Source organism: Schistocerca piceifrons, chromosome 1, assembly GCF_021461385.2.
Source record: "Schistocerca piceifrons isolate TAMUIC-IGC-003096 chromosome 1, iqSchPice1.1, whole genome shotgun sequence".
Classification (NCBI taxonomy): Eukaryota; Metazoa; Arthropoda; class Insecta; order Orthoptera; family Acrididae; genus Schistocerca; species Schistocerca piceifrons.
Genome location: NC_060138.1, coordinates 846,905,204 through 846,925,206, shown reverse-complemented (window position 1 = coordinate 846,925,206; position 20,003 = coordinate 846,905,204). Strand labels below are relative to the sequence as shown.

At 36.9% G+C, this 20,003-nt stretch overlaps 1 protein-coding gene and 1 long non-coding RNA gene across 2 annotated transcripts in view; one reads left to right on the top strand and one right to left on the bottom strand.

Annotated features, from left to right (window-relative positions):
- LOC124715533 (ileal sodium/bile acid cotransporter-like) overlaps nt 1-16,603 on the top strand; it is a 186,675-nt gene extending 170,072 nt beyond the window's left edge. The window contains exons 5-7 of the mRNA XM_047243104.1: nt 11,601-11,863; nt 13,144-13,330; nt 14,499-16,603. Coding sequence (XP_047099060.1) covers nt 11,601-11,863; nt 13,144-13,330; nt 14,499-14,692 — 644 coding nt within the window. The 3' untranslated portion in view covers nt 14,693-16,603. The remainder of the gene's footprint in view (nt 1-11,600; nt 11,864-13,143; nt 13,331-14,498) is intronic.
- On the bottom strand, nt 15,533-18,780 carry LOC124715561. The gene is made up of 3 exons (XR_007005654.1): nt 18,762-18,780; nt 16,969-17,075; nt 15,533-15,928 (listed from the first exon to the last, which is right to left on the bottom strand). It is a non-coding gene; the product is annotated as an uncharacterized LOC124715561 (long non-coding RNA).
- Between the last annotated feature and the right edge of the window lie 1,223 nt (nt 18,781-20,003).

The following is a 20,003-nucleotide window of genomic DNA, read 5'->3' as shown; positions in this document are numbered from 1 at the left end:
AGGAGCAGCTCAGTCACACATTGTATAAACAAAATTGCCTACTGAAACAACAGAGAAAATGTTTATAATGAATAATAGCCACCTCCCCTGTCTCTCTCTCATACGTGCATGTAAGCACACATGCATGCGCAAATACTGCCTATGTATTTGAGTAGGTTAACATTAACTCTGTAATTGGTTGTTAGTATATATTACAAAAGTAGCCAGCAGTGGGTGCTTCTGCCAATTGATGTATAATTTGATATGTTCCACACTTCTGAAGGCACTCCTTTTGTGTTGGGGGTTTATGGAGTGGGAAGTATACATTTCAAAATGCTCGGATGAAACTCATAACTTACTAAAATTATTAGATAGTAAAAGATTCCCTCCATAATTAATAAATTCGTTAGTAATATCACAAAATAGTTAAATGACTGTCTTAGTGAGGCAAATCATGTCTATAAACAGCTATAAATATCAGGAGATACATGATACTGTAGTGTGTGACATAACGTCAGCATTTTTATACTGTATATTTGACATTATGCTTCCTCGTATATTACAGTAGGCTTACAGGAACTTAAAAGTAGCTACTATTTGTGTATTACTTGAAGACGTTTGGGAGGTGGGTGATGGGCACTAACAGAATTAATACATCTGAGAGGTATTTGGCCACATCGACAAAATTCTCTTACTAATGGCTAACCTGTCTTCATTAACAGACAGCACTAGTTTATTTATTTATCTTTGTTCATACAAGGATCATCTCACATTGATACAAGATTTGTCAAGGTAATACAATGCAAATCACAGGGTGTATACGGCCCGGGACATCCGGGAAAAACCTGGGAATTTCTTAGAATTCGGGGATTTTTCATTGTTTTAGATTTCAGTTAAAGTTTTGTAGGTTTGGCGTGTAAGATCTGATACTCTGACAAAGAACTTTAGTCCACTACTGCTGAATAATACTGCAGCAATGAAACATAAATCAGGGAATAACACCAAAATAAAAGTTTAGTTGCATAGAAAATGGGTAATTTACACAATGCACAGACCAGTTTGCCGACACCGTAAAGTGTCAAAGGCTTTAGGTCGAAGATTATGCAGTACGTCCGCAACAACTAGCGTGCATTCAATATGCGTGACATCACAATTGTTTACATTTCTAACAGATCACCAGTAAATATTATGAATAATGGCTTGAGATGCGTTACTTTCAAAGGAAATTTCCACGCAAGATGATTTATGTTACGTGTGAGAATGTGCAGTGAATTTCTTAAATCACAGGGCGTTATAACTCTCATGCAAAACATAACACTTTGATGATCAGCCATTTGAAAAATGTCGGGCCCAGAAGATAAGTCATTTATGCGACTATTTAAAATTTTACCGGCACATTTGTATTTGATATGACTTAACGTGTAACACACGCTAAAAAAAGACCGAGCTTCAAGTTAGTTTTCATATTTAATGTTGTTCTTACATAGATAAAAAATTATGCGATCGATGGCAAAAAGTGTAATTGACCTTCAAAAAAATGTGCATAATGTGTTACTGAGTAATGTCACAAGTCTTTTCATGCCAGAACACCTCGACTTTTCTACGCAACTGATAATCATTTTGGCACGATTTTAATTGCCAAATTAGAGCATGTTAGTAGGCCTATGGACTTCCTATCATTGTAGGACTAATAACAGTGGATGCCAATAGACGATGCAATTCTCGTTCGTACATACACATCTACTTATGAGTTAACCGCTGTAGAAATGCACTTTCCTGAGTTGAGCGAGCTCGGCCTACCTTCGTAACATACGTGCCGCGGCCTGTCTTTCTCGTAGGCCTCGTGCTCTGATTAACTGCCGTCATTCACTATCGCTAGCGAGATCACGTGACATGAGCTATGACTGGCTGACAAGAGTGCATCACTCAACGCAATCTCTATTTTAGAGTTTCCGAAGCTACCGTGCTGTAATTTGTGGAATTTGTGTGTATACTTTCGCAATACGAAAATAAACTCTGTGCATATTGTCTTGCATCAAACATCTTTCCAAACGTTATTGTTTTTCCTGGATTTCGTTTTCTAAAGTGCTGGGACGTCCTCCGCCGGTATAAGACCTTTACCATTCAAAGGACTGATAGGTTTTACAGCTCCCAGAAAAAGTATACTGTTGCTTAACACGGATGTATTTTCACCTGCTTTATACATAATTTCATCCAGGAGAAATCGTGTTTTTCACTGGGAAATCTGGGAAAAATCCGGGAATTTTTTTTTCTTGTCCACGTAGACACCCTTAATCAGTGCATCAAAATACACAACACACAGCATACATAAAATGCTTTGAGTACGGGACAAGTACTCCATGAGGGTAAGACATGTGGTTGACCATGGCCTTGATTAAGGAACCACCCTGGCATTTGCCTTAGTGATTTATGAAAATCCAAATCACAATGGCTATACAGAAATCCATCCTCCTCAATATAGGGTTAGTGTCTTAACAACTGCAGTGCCTTGTTCAGTATGTCTATATGTGTAATATTCCTTGATTTACACACAATTTGCTTCTGGTCCTTTGTGATATAAAACATTGTTTGATTGTTCATTGCCATACACACTAAAGGATACCTGCTGATGACTCCTGGGATTGAGAAGCTCCTGCTGTGCCTCTTGCACCATCTCCAGACTCCATTCCTGCCACATTCAACAATGCTCCTCAGTCAACATGAGAAACAGTCAGAAGAGATTACTGTCATGCATTTTACATCTTTACACATGATTACCTTGTGAAAGCAGTAAACTGTGATCACGTATTGAAATGTGACAAGGGTTGTAGTTATCCCCTTTCATTACTACCAACTACAGTAAGTCACATAATCTTTAATTGTGTAATTTGCATTACTTATGAAAACCATTCTAGCTAGCTGCTTCCTTAAACTGATGTATTTTAGTAATCTTTTTCCTTTCCTTTGGCAATTTATTGTACAATTTTACCTTATATATAGAATGCCATTTTTGAATTTTTTGATTGTTTTTCCTAGGTAAATGAAATTCTCAACTGGTTCTTGTTCCAGGATTATGTATAAGATATTTATAAGTATTTACTAATTTTTCCATGACATGACATACTCACTTGGTGCAGCGAGGATGCCCAATTTCTTAAATAGCTCTTTACATGGGGCCCAACTATTACTTCCAGTTATTAGTATTATGCCCCTTTTCAGCACTTTAAAAACTGTGACCATGTTTTGTACCTTCGATGCCCAGAAAAGAATCCCATAGCTAAGGCATAGTATGTTACCACGACACTAGCTGTTACACCTTGGTGCTAACACTCCAAGAGCGTAACATGCTGATGACTCTTTTTGATGTGGTTAGACACTGGACTCGCATTCGGGAGGACGACGGTTCAATCCCGCGTCCGGCCATCTTGATTTAGGTTTTCCGTGATTTTCCTAAATCACTCCAGGCAAAAGCCGGGATGGTTGCTCTGAAAGGGCACGGCCGACTTCCTTCCCTAAACCGATGAGACCGATGACCACACTGTCTGGTCTCCTTCCCCAAACAACCAACTCTTTTTGTTAGTATCTTTTTGTGTTCATTCCACAAACTTTGTATTTCATGCACTATCTATAGATTTATCATCTGCTAAATGTGACAGCATCATTTCCTCTCTTTGTGCTGGAGTGCATACTGTTTAGTTGTTAGACTGATGAATCAAAATATGATAACTGTCAGTTTGTATAGATTTCCAAATGGGATGTTAATTTATTTTTTGAGAAATTTGAACAAATGGTGTGAAGAATTTTAAAACTTGAAACAAATGTTGCAGAATGTGGTAATTTCAACAATGATTTGTCCAGCTCAGATGAGTACAACACAAAAACATTTTTGAACACACTCAATCATTACATTTATATTGTACTAACAATAGCCCAACACGTGGGAATGCCTGTTTGAGCAATATTATAGTTAATTTCTCAAGAGACCTATACACTGTTACCACAGCAGATGGATGTTTTGCAGATCATGATCCACTATTCCTCAGGTACCACTACACACAGTTAGATAATGATTACTTGGCTGTAGATAAGAAGCCAAGCATGACATGGATGAGAGGTCAGAAAGAGGGATTAGTTAAGTTACTCACAGATTACCTTAGAAATGCAAACTGGGACTTGGTTTACAAATATGAGGGCAGTTCAATAAGTAATGCAACACATTTTTTTTCTGAAACAGGGGTTGTTTTATTCAGCATTGAAATACACCAGGTTATTCCCCAATCTTTTAGCTACACAACACTATTTTTCAACGTAATCTCCATTCAATGCTACGGCCTTACGCCACCTTGAAATGAGGGCCTGTATGCCTGCACGGTACCATTCCATTGGTCGATGTCGGAGCCAACGTCGTACTGCATCAATAACTTCTTCATCATCTGCGTAGTGCCTCCCACGGATTGCGTTCTTCATTGGGCCAAACACATGGAAATCCGACGGTGCGAGATCGGGGCTGTAGGGTGCATGAGGAAGAACAGTCCACTGAAGTTTTGTGAGCTCCTCTCGGGTGCGAAGACTTGTGTGAGGTCTTGCATTGTCATGAAGAAGGAGAAGTTCGTTCAGATTTTTGTGCCTATGAACACGCTGAAGTCGTTTCTTCAATTTCTGAAGAGTAGCACAATACACTTCGGAGTTGATCATTTGACCATGGGGAAGGACATCGAACAGAATAACCCCTTCAGCGTCCCAGAAGACTGTAACCATGACTTTACTGGCTGAGGGTATGGCTTTAAACTTTTTCTTGGTAGGAGAGTGGGTGTGGCGCCACTCCATTGATTGCCGTTTCGTTTCAGGTTCGAAGTGATGAACCCATGTTTCATCGCCTGTAACAATCTTTGACAAGAAATTGTCACCCTCAGCCACATGATGAGCAAGCAATTCCGCACAGATGGTTCTCCTTTGCTCTTTATGGTGTTCGGTTAGACAACGAGGGACCCAGCGGGAACAAACCTTTGAATATCCCAACTGGTGAACAATTGTGACAGCACTACCAACAGAGATGTCAAGTTGAGCACTGAGTTGTTTGATGGTGATCCGTCAATCATCTTGAACGAGTGTGTTCGCACGCTCCGCCATTGCAGGAGTCACAGCTGTGCACGGCCGGCCCGCACGCGGGAGATCAGACAGTCTTGCTTGACCTTGCGGCGATGATGACACACGCTTTGCCCAACGACTCACCGTGCTTTTGTCCACTGCCAGATCACCGTAGACATTCTGCAAGTGCCTATGAATATCTGAGATGCCCTGGTTTTCCGCCAAAAGAAACTCTATCACTGCCCGTTGTTTGCAACACACATCCGTTACAGACGCCATTTTAACAGCTCCATATAGCGCTGCCACTTGTCGGAAGTCAATGAAACTATACGAGACGAAGCGGGAATGTTTGAAAATATTCCACAAGAAATTTCCGGTTTTTTCAACCAAAATTGGCCGAGAAAAAAAATGTGTTGCATTACTTATTGAACTGCCCTCGTATAGTGTCAATAAATCAGCTGCTGAAACTCTCTTTAATAACTTCTTTAAGACATATATAGATTTATGGTGCTCTTCTACACCACTGAAAACAGACAGTTCTGAATGAAACAGAAAAGGTAAAGATTTTAAATGGTACTCTGATGACCTTGCTGGTGTCAGGGAATAGGTGCTTTCACTGTACAAGATGTATAAAGATACTTGGAAATATGGCACAGGGCACTATGACATTTCTTATAAAGCTTACTTGAAATGTAGAAAAACATTAAAAGCTAAAATTTAACCTGCCAGACTAATTGCCTCTCAAAATTACTTAGAAGGAGCTCCAAACAAATGTAAGGCTGCCTGGGATATTATAGCACAAGAATCCATTTCTTTCCAAACAAAAGATGTTCTACTTGAGTCATAAGAGCTCAATAAACATTTTACAGCTACAGTAAATGAATTAAGACCTACAATTAACCAATCAGACACATCAGCAACTGATATATTTACTAATCAGCTACCTACAAGATATGAATTCCATTGGGACCTTGTCACACCCCTAGATATAGTTAATGCTGTTTCAAAATTTTCTGACTTAAAAAGCATGGACTGTTACTGGCTGTCTAATTACAAAATAAAAAGGACAATACACCTTATTTGCAAACCATTTGGTCTTCTTATGAATAATGTCTAGAATTTGGAGTTTTCCCTGACAAGCACAACATTTCAAAAGTTGTATCTATATAAAGAAGGGGGAAAGTCATCTTGCTGAGAACTACAGGCCCAAGTCCATTGTTAGAATCTTTTCCAAAGTATCTGAAGCTGTTTTTCACATGCAGCTTAGTAACTACTTTTAAAGAAGTAACTTTCTTAGTAGTTTTCGACAAGAAAAAAATTACCACTTCTACAGTCCTTGAAATTATTAATCAGACATTAACTGCATTTGAAAATAAGAATGCAGTCTCTCTTGCTCTCTTGAACTCTGCAATTTGAGTAAGGCTTTTGACAGTATCCCCTATGACAACTTACTAGCCGAACTACAATATTATGGAATAAATAATACAGCAGTGAAAATAATTAATTCTTATCTAAATAACAGGAGACAGTATGTGTCAGTTCAAAATAGGCATTCTTCATTGAAGAAAGTTGCATTTGGTGTTCCTCAGAGCTCTCTCCTTGGACTGTTCTTCTTCATCACAGCGATCAACGATTTGCCACATTATGTTGGGTTTTGGTCAATTATCTGCTATGTGGATGACACAACTCCAATCACCACAGATAAAGATATGTTGGGGTTATGCCAGAAATCATGGGATACTCTCTCCTTGATGCTAAACTGGTCCTCATCTAATAAACTACTGTGCAATCCTGAGAAAACTCATCACCTCCAGCTGGGACTAATTAAAGATGTAGCAGCAAAACTCCTTGTAATACATATTGATTCCAAACTAAACTGGCAACCCCATATTAATCACACCTGCAGCAAGATATCAAGGGTGTCCTATCTCTTATGGAAATTACCCAATTTAATAAGAAATGAATTTCTCAGGATAGCTTACTTTGGACTGTTTTAGTCAAGTTACGTCAGCGATGTATTTCTGATTCAGAAAAAGGTGATACAAATAATGTGTAAAGTTGGTCCTAGGGAACACTGCTGCCCTTTATTCATTAAGATCAAAATAATGACAGTGACAAATCTTCATATCTATGCATCATTCATATATATGGAAAACAACATAGCAGAGTTTGACACCAGAAATAAGATGTGTATTGATCTGTTTAAAATTTTTAACAGATTGCCACATTCTGCAAACAATACACCTTTCAACAATTTGGAAAGTAAGTTGCATAAATAGTTAATAAACAATCCATTTTACAGTTTAGGAGAATTTTTGGATATGAGTGGTGGAGAAATTGAGTTTTAGGAGTATGATTACAGTTCCATACAACATGTTAATAAAGGAAAAATTATTTGTAGATGCAATGTGAACAGTAATTAATATAGTGATTGTTATTGTATATCAAAGTAAGGCCTATTCTGCAACATGTGGTCAGCGATTAATAAAGACCTGAAATAATTTATTTCATACTGCCCAACTGTAAACAATATTAATGGGTTCATTTACTTCATATAACAGGAGTTCTGGTGTTTCATCAGTTGACTATGATGTTGCTGTTATCAGGAAAGAGAATAGCTTCTTCACTTTCCACTTTTTTCCAGTGTCTGGAAAGTCATTGATATATATTAAGAACAGAATTGCACTCTATACACTATCCTGAGGAATATCTCTTTTTATGTGTTTCTTGTCTGACATTGCTTTACTAAACATTTATCAGCAGCAGACAAGTGTACTATTTCCACATTTTGCACTCTGTTTTCCATGTGAGACTGGAACCACTCATTCACTGTCCCTCTTAAGCTAGTGCTTGTAGCTTGCTTAGTATTATTTTATGGTTAACAATGTCAAAAGTCTTGGAAAAGTCTAAGAAAATGCCTTTAACACAGTCATTCCTATCAAGAGCTTCAAGTACCGCTTTTGTAAACTCTGTAATGGTCAATATTGTGCTTCTCCCACTTCAGCAACCAATTTTTGAGAATGAAGATGATAGTAAAACCGGCCAGTAGTTTTAATGCTTTCTAAATTACCTTCCTTCAGTAAGGCCACCACTCATGCATGCTATAGGTACTCTGGGAAAATAACTGAACTAAAGACTTGTTTATTACGTTTGTAATGGTGCTTGAATACTATCTACGCAAGTCTTCAGAACAGAGATGGGAACATCTTCGATGTCTGCAGACTTTTTATTTTTTAATTGTTATATTGTCTCCCTGACTTCAAGCTCTGTTGTGGGAAACATCATCATTGTGCTTGCTTCATAGGTTAGTGTGGGTGCTATGTGTGTCGTAGGAAGATTTTACTGTAGCTTCTTCTCAATAGCAGAGAAATAATCATTAGCAAAATCTGCTTATTCCATAGGACTTTTTATTTCCTACCCCCATCTTTGATTTGTGTGTTATTATACTTGTCTGCTTTTCCCAGTTTTTTTGTTTTACGCTACATCACAGTTCTTCACTTTTATTTTGTGCATTATATGTTATTTTGTCAGTGAATGTATTTTTCAGGAAGCAGTACACCCTTGTATATTTATTTTAATACTGGCGACAGTGCTCTAGGAATTATGAATTAGTGTAGTGCTCTTGCAAAGAACTGAGAACTTTAAATGTCAATGAGGACTTTCTAATACCTGCAGTTATCCCTCTATTTTCCTCAGTTGCTGCAATTGAAATGACTAATTTTGGAAGTGCCTCCCCAAAGATTAATTTAAACAATGTGCAGAATTTAAAAGAACTGAGCATCAGCTTTGTTTTCCATATGAATTTCATCCATGTTTGATTTGCCAATTCCCTAGAAAAAGTATGTGTCCTATGTTCATACAAAAATCCTTTTATAGTTCTGCATTCTTGCAGGTTTTATCAAACCTGTCTTTAGCATTGTTATCTAACAGTAATGATTTTAAGTGCCAAGATCTCTTATAAATACTTTACAATTTTCCCTGTCAATGTCCATAAGTGCATGGTCTAAAATTAAAGCTGAACTTGTTGATACTGTCATAGCAGTGTCTACTATTTGTGCCACATCAGAAGTGCTCAAAATATTAATAAAGTTATTGCTAATTTCACCCTCAACACCTGAGTTAATATTCATATCTTCAATATTATTTTGTTAGTTTTGGTGACAGGATCTTTCCGGGACCTCAGTTAATTTGCTGAAAAAGTGTCCACATTACCACTAGGTGTGCAGTAAACACACAGAATTATTAACTCCTTATAGATGTCTAACTTTGTTAGTTCAGTGGCTGCCAATTCAAAATATTTATCTATGTTAATTGTGGACAGATTTTATCTAGCTTTAAAATGTGTACCACTCGTGATATAAATACATGATCCCCCACCCTATATGGTAATTCTGTAATAGCAACATGCACATTCAAATGAGGATAGTGATATATGCTGCAATTCATCATCTGTACACCAGTGCTCATGTAATGAATACTATCATACTGTTTAAGGACAGTAATTCAACTTCAGGCTGATGTACTTTATTTTTAATGGACTGCACATTTTGATGAATAATAGATAATTCTGAGCAGCTTTCCTTTGTGCTTGTGCACTCCAGTGTGGAATATTCTATTTTCTGCATACATGATGCAAAAATCTATAAGCTGCTTGAGACACTTGTAAGAGTGTATACTAAAGAAAAGGTCTAGTTCTCCTGCTCTCAAGAAGAGGTATTTGGCCATGTGTGGCTCCATATCCACCCACTATACTCTTACTAATGATCACCACCTCCCTTTCCCAAATCCGTTGAGGTGCAGACTATACATAACACAGCCCCATCTCCTGATAGTTCCCACTGACACCAGTGTAGTATGTGTCAGCCAGCAGTCATCAGCACCATTTCCAGCTCTGCATTAACTCGCTGTACAGCACTGCTAAGACAAGGCTGATCACGTCAGAGGAACAGATCTATTGTGCTCACATTGGTGGCACCAATTAGGGAAGCTATCTTACCTATCTTGTTTGTCCTATCCCTACATAAGCTCCTCTCTGACCCACCCACTACTGATACCTGATCATCTTTTGTGAAATTCATGCACAGAAGTCCTAAATCCTCATTCATCTGATCCAGCCCAGCATTTGGCTTGAAAATGTTGGTGACTTGATACTCCTGCCCTAACTTCTCCTGTAATTGAGGGCTTACACATCTACCATGGCTGCTGCCTGGTGGCAGTATACTCTCTCATAATATATGTGCCATAACTATCATTCTTGCTCATTGGCAGAGTCTGCTGCACATATCCTATTCCTACATCATCTTAAGGCTCCTCTCTCCTCAACTCTGGCACCTGGAACCTGTTGCTGGTAGACACAACAGAGCTGTCAGTCTGCATTCTTCTCCTGCTAGCACTCCTACCAACCACCAGTTCCCAACCACACTCCTCACTACTACCTTCTCTCATTCTCGCTAGCTCTGTCCTACCGTGATTCAACTGTGCCTGAATGGCACAGATTTTGCCTTCCTGTTCCTCGATTAACCTAATACTGCCACATATTCTGCAGTTTCATGAGAGGGCCACAGTGACCTCCTCAGAGTCCTCCCTGCTACATTCCCGCCAGTGAAACCATTTACTACAGCTCCTACAATACATCTCACCACTTTCCCATGACAGCTCCCAAAGTTTCCACTCATGGTCAAATAATATCTACAGCAAAGAAAAAAAAAACTTGAGCATGAAACACTAAAGGAATATTATGAAATAAGTTTAGTGTGTATGAAAACAAATGTGACATTTGGTGTTAACAACACATGATGCAAAGCATTATACATTCCACTGTATGTGAGCTCAGGTACATAGCAGCCAAACAACAAGTTAATATTGGTCCAGCGTCATACAACATCTCGTAATTTTTGTTGATTATGGTACTCCCATGAGCCACTGCACTGAGTATCTTCCTGGAGTGAGTGATTTATACAGGGTGCCCCCAAAAAACACCAACAAACTTTAGAGACAGGCTCTTTACACAGAAACAAGAAAAAAATTTATAGTGAACAAGGTCTCTATAGTGCATACCTCAGGAGCTATGTGCACTTGTTCATTAGGAGAGATGTGTTTCAAACTAGCAAAAATGAACAAGTGGTCATACCTATTAAAGTATGCATTATAGAGCTCATGTTTATTGCACATTTTTTATTTAATATATCAGCCTTGATTGCAATCGATTAGATAATATTAGATTATCACGATTGCTGACTGTGCTGCAATGTTGAAAGCATTTTTTATTTATTTATGTGTAAAGAAATTGTCTATAAAGTTTGTCGGTGTTTTCTTGGGACACGCTGTAAACAAATTATCTTTATAAGCTACTGTTCTTTCATACTGGCAGAGTGTTACATTTTACTGAATACTGTGTGTACTGCCCTGACTATTCTATTCAGACTTAAGAGAATTCCAGGGTGCTTTGGAGGCAAAGTACATCCTACATTTTATGTACTTTTCTGCATTTGTGTATAAAATGTTATATTCACACTGTGTTGTCTATGTTTCAGCTATGATGCCTCTGTGGATCTTTTCTCTTGGCCATACAATATTTGCCCAGGCTCAGATCACTATACCTTATGTACGAATTGGGACAATTGCATTTGGTTTACTAATTCCATTATTTATTGGTCTACTTCTACAAAGATTTTTACCAAAAGTTTCAAAATTTATGGTGAAGATTCTCAAACCTTTTGCTGCATTGCTTATCATATTTATCGTGATATTTGCAATCATCACCAACTACTATCTTTTTCATCTATTTTCTTGGCAAGTAAGTGTTACTTTATGTCTGCATAAAAATTGGGTAACATTGTTATGAATGTGACATGGCTATGAGAAAATAGTTTTTTATTATACCTTTTGTATAGATAAATTATCTTTATAATTTCTTATAATAAAAATATTAGAGAAGGAAAGTTGCTGCTCACCATATAGTGGAGATGCTGACTCGCCATAGACACAACAAAAATATTCACACAATTATAGCTTTCGACCAATAAGGCCTTCGTCAACAATAGGCACACATACACTCCCACAAACACAACTCGCACACATGTCTGCAGTCTCTGGCAGCTGAAACCACACTGCAGTGTGTATATGTGTGTCTGTTGTTGACAAAGGCCTTATTGGCTGAAAGCTGTAATTGTGTGAATCTTTTTCTTGTGCCTATGGTGACTCAGCATCACTGCTGTATGGTGAGTAGCAACTTTCCTTCTCTAATATTGTTACAATCCGTCCTGGATTTTCTACTGTTTGATTTATTTTAATAAAGCAGTCTTATCAGTTAATTTTGAACAATTTGTTCAAGGCATGTAAAAGCAGTAAAAATACTGATTATGATATAACTGTAGTAAAAGCACACTAATTATTATCTTACTCTTTAAATTGCAAATGATAAATAGAGGGTGTAAATTTGTACATTGAGGCTACTATCATCTTACCTTCTGAGGAAGGTTCATGCCAACTGGATCCTCCACCCTCCCCTAATACCAACTTCTCCGAATTATGAAGATGGGAATTATTGTAACTGTACATATCTTAATCCCACAATCCTCCTGGCCTCAATCTTCACTAACTCATTGTCACATGCCCATCTTCATCCCTGTCATCATGCTTCCCATTCACTACTCTAATATACATCCACAGTGTTTTATCTGTAGTCTCCCTTTTTCTCCAATCTATCTCCTACACTAAGGACCCCCCTCCTCACCCCCTTCCATTCCACATCTCCATCTCATTGTGTGCCAGACACAGTTTGCAATGTTCATTGCCAGCATCAAGGTGGGCTCATTGGTGCCATAATCCAACCCCATGGCCTTACAAGTTATTAAGGTAATCTGTTTTATACCTTTTCCACAGTCATATGAAAGATTCTAAATCGAGATAGTGCAACATCTGCACACTAATGTTATGACATCTAAATTAAGAAAGAACTGTAATGTATCTATCTGCATACTTGTATTTGGCTTGAATTATCTAATGCTTTCTGTGAATCTGTAAAAACACAAGAACTGATGACTGTATTATTACTGATTATTTGCTCAATTTTAGATACTGTTGGCCGGTATGGGTCTTCCTTGGATAGGATTTTTCTCTGGATTTCTGGCTGCCAGAGTTTTCCGACAGCCATCAGAGGACATAATAGCAATTGCAATTGAGACTGGAGTACAAAATACAGGCATTGCCATCTTCATGCTCAGATTCTCGTTGGGTCAACCTGAAGCAGACCTTACTACAGGTATCTATCTAATTTCAGAACATTGCCAGAGAAATACATTACATAAATATCATCACACAGTGAGATGACAACTATTTGTATTTACAGACATCCATACTTCATATTCCAGGAGGAAGACATAAATATACAAATTGGCACTCACATTAACCTACTTCAGCAGATAGGAATCCATTGTACACTGCACATGTAGTGTCTCATAAAATTGAAAACAATAATCCTACTTGCAGCAGAAGAAAACCATTAATTCAGAAGTGACAGATTGTGAATCCATTCCTTTTACTCTTATCCTGTACTGCATAGATATATTAACTCTTAATAATATTAAATATTATTACATATACCACTGAGCCATTGTATAAAGATGGGGGAAAAGTATGGGAACAACAGTGCTTCTCTTTGTTGAAACTGGCTGTGTTTAACCATATTCACTAGCAAAACAAAAATAAATTAGGGAGTACAGTATGTTCATGTGACTGGATCTCGACATTAATATATCTTTTTACTCATCACTATGTGCAGAGTGACCAAAATAAAACTGAGCCAAAAATGTTTCTGATATTTTGTGACAACATAATATAAGGAAGATGAACAAGTGTTTGGGTGCTTTCAGTAAGATGGTGCAACAGCAAAACCTTTACTTGACACAAGTTCATGATGTGTTTGGTGAAGATAGGACAACCTCTGAGGTTACATTAGCTATCTTCCTTTGAATTTTCATTGTAGGAAATATTAAAGGGTCAAATGTGTACAAACTGCCACACAGTGAAAGAGCTGCTACATGTGTCTCAAAGTTTGACAAACAGCACTGCTTCATTATCAAAGAAGACTATTTCCAATATTTTCTGTCAAGAATAGTTTCCCAGTTTATTAAATAAGAGCAGTTTTTTTTTTCATTTCAGACTTACAGACTATTTTTGCACCAGTTTTATTGTGGCCACCTTGTACAACATTACTTGAAAGTCTCTCTTATAAAGCTTGTGTTTTGGCATAGTTTATATGTTTTAACTTTGTCTGGGCAGTGTTATTAAAGAGCAGTGTTGTGTAAATGTAAGTGACATATTTTAGACTAGTGGTTCTATAACATAAATGCCTTTCCAAACTGCCACTAGTAAATGAAAAGTTATAAAACTATCAGATTTTTTTCAGTCAGTGAATATTTCTTTTACAGTGGTGCCTGTAGCAGTGGCAGTACTGACTCCTGTCCCCCTGATCATCTTAATAGCAATCCGAAGACTGCGCAGGTTTGTTTATGATCTGTCTCGACCAGGTCCAGAACTTGAACCACTGGGTCAGCAGAATAACTCCAATAAACTGGCCCTGATTACTCATCCAGTTACAGAGGTGCCAACTAGTCATCCTTGACTAGTGATAAAGCATAGAAGAATGAATATATGACTTGCAGGACTTGTATTGTGAGTGTAGTAATCGATAATTTGAGGTGGTCCACTGAAGGGCAGCACTGTGAATGTGGAAACCTGCTCGTGGTGGTTACTAATGAGCCATCTGTGATATTTTTTAAACCAGACATCTAACATTTTTGGTGACTGTCACTAGTTATACACATTATATTGTGAAATTTTATGTACTGTTTTAGGAAAGAAATGTCTTTTCCAGAAAATGCATATATTTTTGTCTGGAATTGATATGAACTTTATTGGTCTGTAACAGTTAAATAATTTCTCTCTCTCTCTCTCTCTCTCTCTCTCTCTCTCTCTCTCTCTCTCTGTGTGTGTGTGTGTGTGTGTGTGTGTGTGTGTGTGTGTGTGATGGAAATAGAATGGAGTGGAAGGTGCACAGAAAGACAGATGGAGAAGCCAGAACCAATTGGTCCTGAATTAAAATTTTAACACTTAACTGTAACTCCACATAATTTGAATATTTTTAAAAGTCACATTTGAAAAGCTTATAACTTTACTATGAGTTCAATGAATGCACGGCATATGTTCTATACATTTAATTTTATCCATCTTATTTTCTTTTCCAGTAATTAATCTTTCAAACTGAATATAAGGACAAGGGCATTTAACTGGAGATAGTAGGCATTGAAATTTTACATAATTATTTGTGCTGAATCTTAAACATGATTTCAATTTTTGCAGTGATTAAGACTGTAAGTGTGTTTAAATTGCAAATGCAGTGGCAAACACAAAGTAAGCATTTTCAATGTTAAAAATCAGAAAATGAGAAATATGATACCAAAAAATTAATAACTTTTATTAACATCTTACAGTCTATGTCTTTTTTCTTTGAGTTTTAATGTAAACAGTCAAAAAAGCAATAGTGTTGCTTCAGTCTACAAACAATTACACTGTTGCATTGCAGAATGACTTTTTTACCTGACAATACAGCTAACAGTTGTATATAAATTGTTTAATAGTTTATTGGAAATATTGAGAAACATTCTGATCAGTCATTTCCAGAATTCCAGAGTCTGCAGAAACTGTTAAGCCATATCACAATGCAACTAGCTTTGCATTTAAGGTGTGTAAGTCTTGGGTTTCACTTGTGCCATTCCACTAACAATGATTTTGTGATGGTAATGTGAAGGCACATTGGTTGCAGTCATGCTTCTGTTATCAGAAACCAATATATTAATTCCTGAAATTAAAACACTGCTTTAAGCACACACAAAATATCATACAGTAGATATAAATACTTTTTTATATTTTAATATGCATTATTGTTGAATTGTAGTTTCTTTCATATAATGGCCAGGTACATGAAGTGGATAACTGGAGTAAAGAAACATGGATTATTAAATTCTACATCCAAGTGTTTCTACAATATTCACAAGAAGATCTGATTATAATTCAGCATATTATTTTTTTAGTCCATTTTCATACAAGACTGAGTTGTAACCTGTGATATCCGTCCTTAATTTTTCATCTGTGGACATTTTCTTTGTTTGATTCTCAGTATCTTAGTGATGAATATGATCATTTATAAAGATATGCATATATGTTCTCTGTATTACTAACTCTCTCACTCTGTACAGTAGATAGATCTCAGCAAATTACACCATGCAGGTGCAACTATGTTCAACCACGTATCTGATGAAATTTTTGAATCCCAAGTAAGAAGAATTAACACACAAAAGATCTAACACAGACATATTTAAATAAGTCAATGGAATATTGTTGTTAAACTGTGACATCCTAAACTGCTCCTTTCTGTAAAATTGTAGTTGTTATTTTTGAACTATGGTATGCTATTTGATTTTGAGATTTTGTTTATGTAGATGTATGTTAGATGGAATAAAGACTAGTTACATCAGCTGATAGTCTTTGACAATCATAATAACTGTTGCAGAATGAAATAATTGTGAATTTTCAAATGAGAATTGTCAGAGAGCTACTGAAATAAATTGGTTGATTTTACTGGCTAACTTATTGAGAAAAGAATGCACTCAATTCCACAATTTTGGTTCCATTATTCTTTTATTTTTTATTTTTTTAGATTTATTTCCTCATTTAAATTCTTTCTTCAACAATAGCAAAACTTCACCTTTCAAATGTAGTGTGCTGTGGATCAGTATCCTTGCAGTGTTAATGATTATTCTAAGGAGATGTAAATTAAATAAATTAATCAACTGTCCTGGCTGTTACAATTTCCTTGTAAGCAAGTAAAAGAATTCCTACCTGCAAATCTTCTGTCCGCTGACTGTGGGACCATCAGCCTCCTTCTCATACTTCAGATATTTCTATTGCCCAAATAAATAATATTAAAATAGGGCAGGGGAAAATAGCTATGAAAAAGTAACAGACAAATAGTTAAAGGAATCAGTCTACAGTGATCAGCAAACACAGATTAAATGTGAGGTTGTGTTGCTACACTATGGAACAAATTTTGGATTACTCACCTGTACACTGTTCTTCAGTAAGAAAGGTTAATGACATGACAAATAATACAACACAAGATTATGAAATCATTCAGTCCATAGAAAATAGTATTTATTGAAATGAGATGGACTATTGGATTTAAATATCAAGAGAGAATGTAGTTTGCCGTGACAAGTATCGGATACAGACACAAATGGGGGCAGCACAATAATTCTTACATCAGCATTTTTGAATGTGTGATACTGGCAGCTCATAGTGCAAGCCACATAATTGTGTAATGAAGGTGAGCAAAGTAACCATGAGCATACTATTGTGACACAGCCACTTATTAATCTTAATTTACACAAGATTGTTTCTGATTTCATGGGAGCCAGTTCATGTCAAATAATTGTGGGCGCAACTTTCACACATCTCTGTAACAAAGTGTTACCTTCTAAGGCTTGCAATGGAATGGGACCTGGAGAGCATCTTCCTATGGTTTTATGGACTCTGACACAGCACAGCAGTGGGCCTACACAAGAGACAGTAGTTCTTGTAGCCCACTTTACCAGTGTGTCAGTGAAGATGGTTTCTGGTCTGAAATGGCAGTGAGACATCCTGCATTAAGATTAGGAAACTTGCGGTGCCAGGATGATGACAGGGAGAAAATCATCTACTTGCATGACATGGCATGTCTACACACAAAACCTATATTCAAAGGCTCTGAACCTTACTGGTTCACATTTTTTAATTTAACTAATGTGGTGGGCGCAGGGGGGGGGGGGAGGTTATTAAAAATAATACCCCCCCCTTCCTCCTTATCTGGTGGCCCTTTACCTACGCAATACATCAGTGGGTCCAGACGGCTAAAGTTAATGTTAAATGTATAAATTTGCCAGTTAGTTTTATTGACTTGTCAATTAATTATGCAATAGGCCCAAACTGTTACGAGAGGAACAGAGGAGAATAGCTACAAATAAGTAGCAGATAAATTGTTAAAGGAATCAATGTATAATGACTGTGAAAAACAGAATAAATGAAACGTACTTTTGCTACACTATGGAACAAAATCAAATTGTAATTAAGTGTCATGTATTGATCTGTAATAGTCACTCTTTCTTTGTATGTTGCTGGACTACACAGCAGCTGGGGCTTCTCCACGAGTTTTATACATCATAGAAAAGTTTCAAGTTTACAGCTGTTTTCTAAAATGAATTAATTTACAGAAATATCGACATTTTTCTTAAAGTTGTTTAAATGATCATTTTTAATTATAGCTCTTTTAGAAACGTTAGCAACAAAAATATGGCATTTCTCAGAGAAATTCACCGATTACCATTTATTAAAATGCATGAATAGAGTGAGAAGCTTCAAATATGCGGAAATAATTATTTTAATATTAATGGCACTATAATAAAGTAAGTTGTGAAGGAATCTGGATATTTCAATTGATTTCTTCTTCATATAGTCCACTGAAAAGATTTTACCTAACTTGTGCGCTAAATTTTCTGTATGGAACGAAGTAACTGGCAGTCGATATTCATGTAAGTTTGTTTTCAGGTTTTAGGAAATATCAGAGGATGTCAGCTACAACAGAACTTATGGACTCTTACCTGTAGCTGCTAGCATTTGTCCTGCTTGACAGCATACCGGACAAAGAGCTGGAAGACCATTTTGCATACAGAGAGCAAGATGATGACAGTGACAGTTACTAGAACTACAGCCTTTATGATGTGGAACTCATGCAGCCGTATTGCACTGGCAGAATCATCATCAGTGCAGTTTCTGTCTGTATCAGTTCCATTGAAGCTGCTGTAGTTGGCTGCTGTATCTTCCATCCATGGAGCCATCTGCATGAATGATAAGATTTGTTAGCTTCACTCAAAATACGAAATATATTTACACATTGAACTCTGCATAGTCCTTAGCAAGCATGAAGCCAACTGGATTTGGAACAAGGCCAGTTAATATCTTACAGTAGCAGAAAAGGAGCTACTTTGAAAAATGCTACTGCTTTTCACGCTTTTCAGCTTGTCTCTTCAGCTATGTTCATACTTTAGGCATCTGAAATACTGTTTCTCAGTAAGTATCAATAGTTCATTACAGTTCCAAAAGAATAATGTTGTCTTTCATTTAAATACTAAAGAAATATCATCATTACACTTCGATAAAGCTGACCAGCTCAAAAATAGTTGAAGGATGTTGCTGCCAAAATATTTGATCATTTATCTGATGATAAAAAAGGCTCACAAAGAGAGAAGCTAAACTTAGAAGAAGTCCTAAAAAATTTCTTCCAGGAAACTTATTGTATTTCTCACTTACTTAGTGCATAAGAAGTAGGGCCTACATAATTACTAATGTGACAAAGGGCGTTCAGAAAGTAAAGAATATTCTTTTCCTACAGAATTTCTTTTGGATATAATTAAATGAAACTGTATTTTATACACAATTTGATACCCAAGCTACTTTTCTATGTAGTAATCGTTCAAATTTAGGCACTAGTTGTACTGTTTTACCAGATTTTCTATGCCTTCTTCATACTTAGTTGCCACTAAGTTGTTGAACCACTGATTAAGGACTTCTTTAAGTTCATCACCACTTCCATAGCATTGCCCAGTCAAAAAATCTTCTAATTTGGGGAATAAGTGATACTCACTTGGGGCTAAGTCCAGACTGTATGGTGGACATTGAAACATATCCCACTGAAACCACTGCAGCAATTCCTGTGGCACTCCTGGTGCATGCAGACATGCTTTATCATGAAGGTGGCTGATTCCACTGATTAACATTCTGTGCTGCTTGTTTTTAATGGCACAGCGAAGTCATTGATGTATGTGACAGTAGGGTTTTGCATT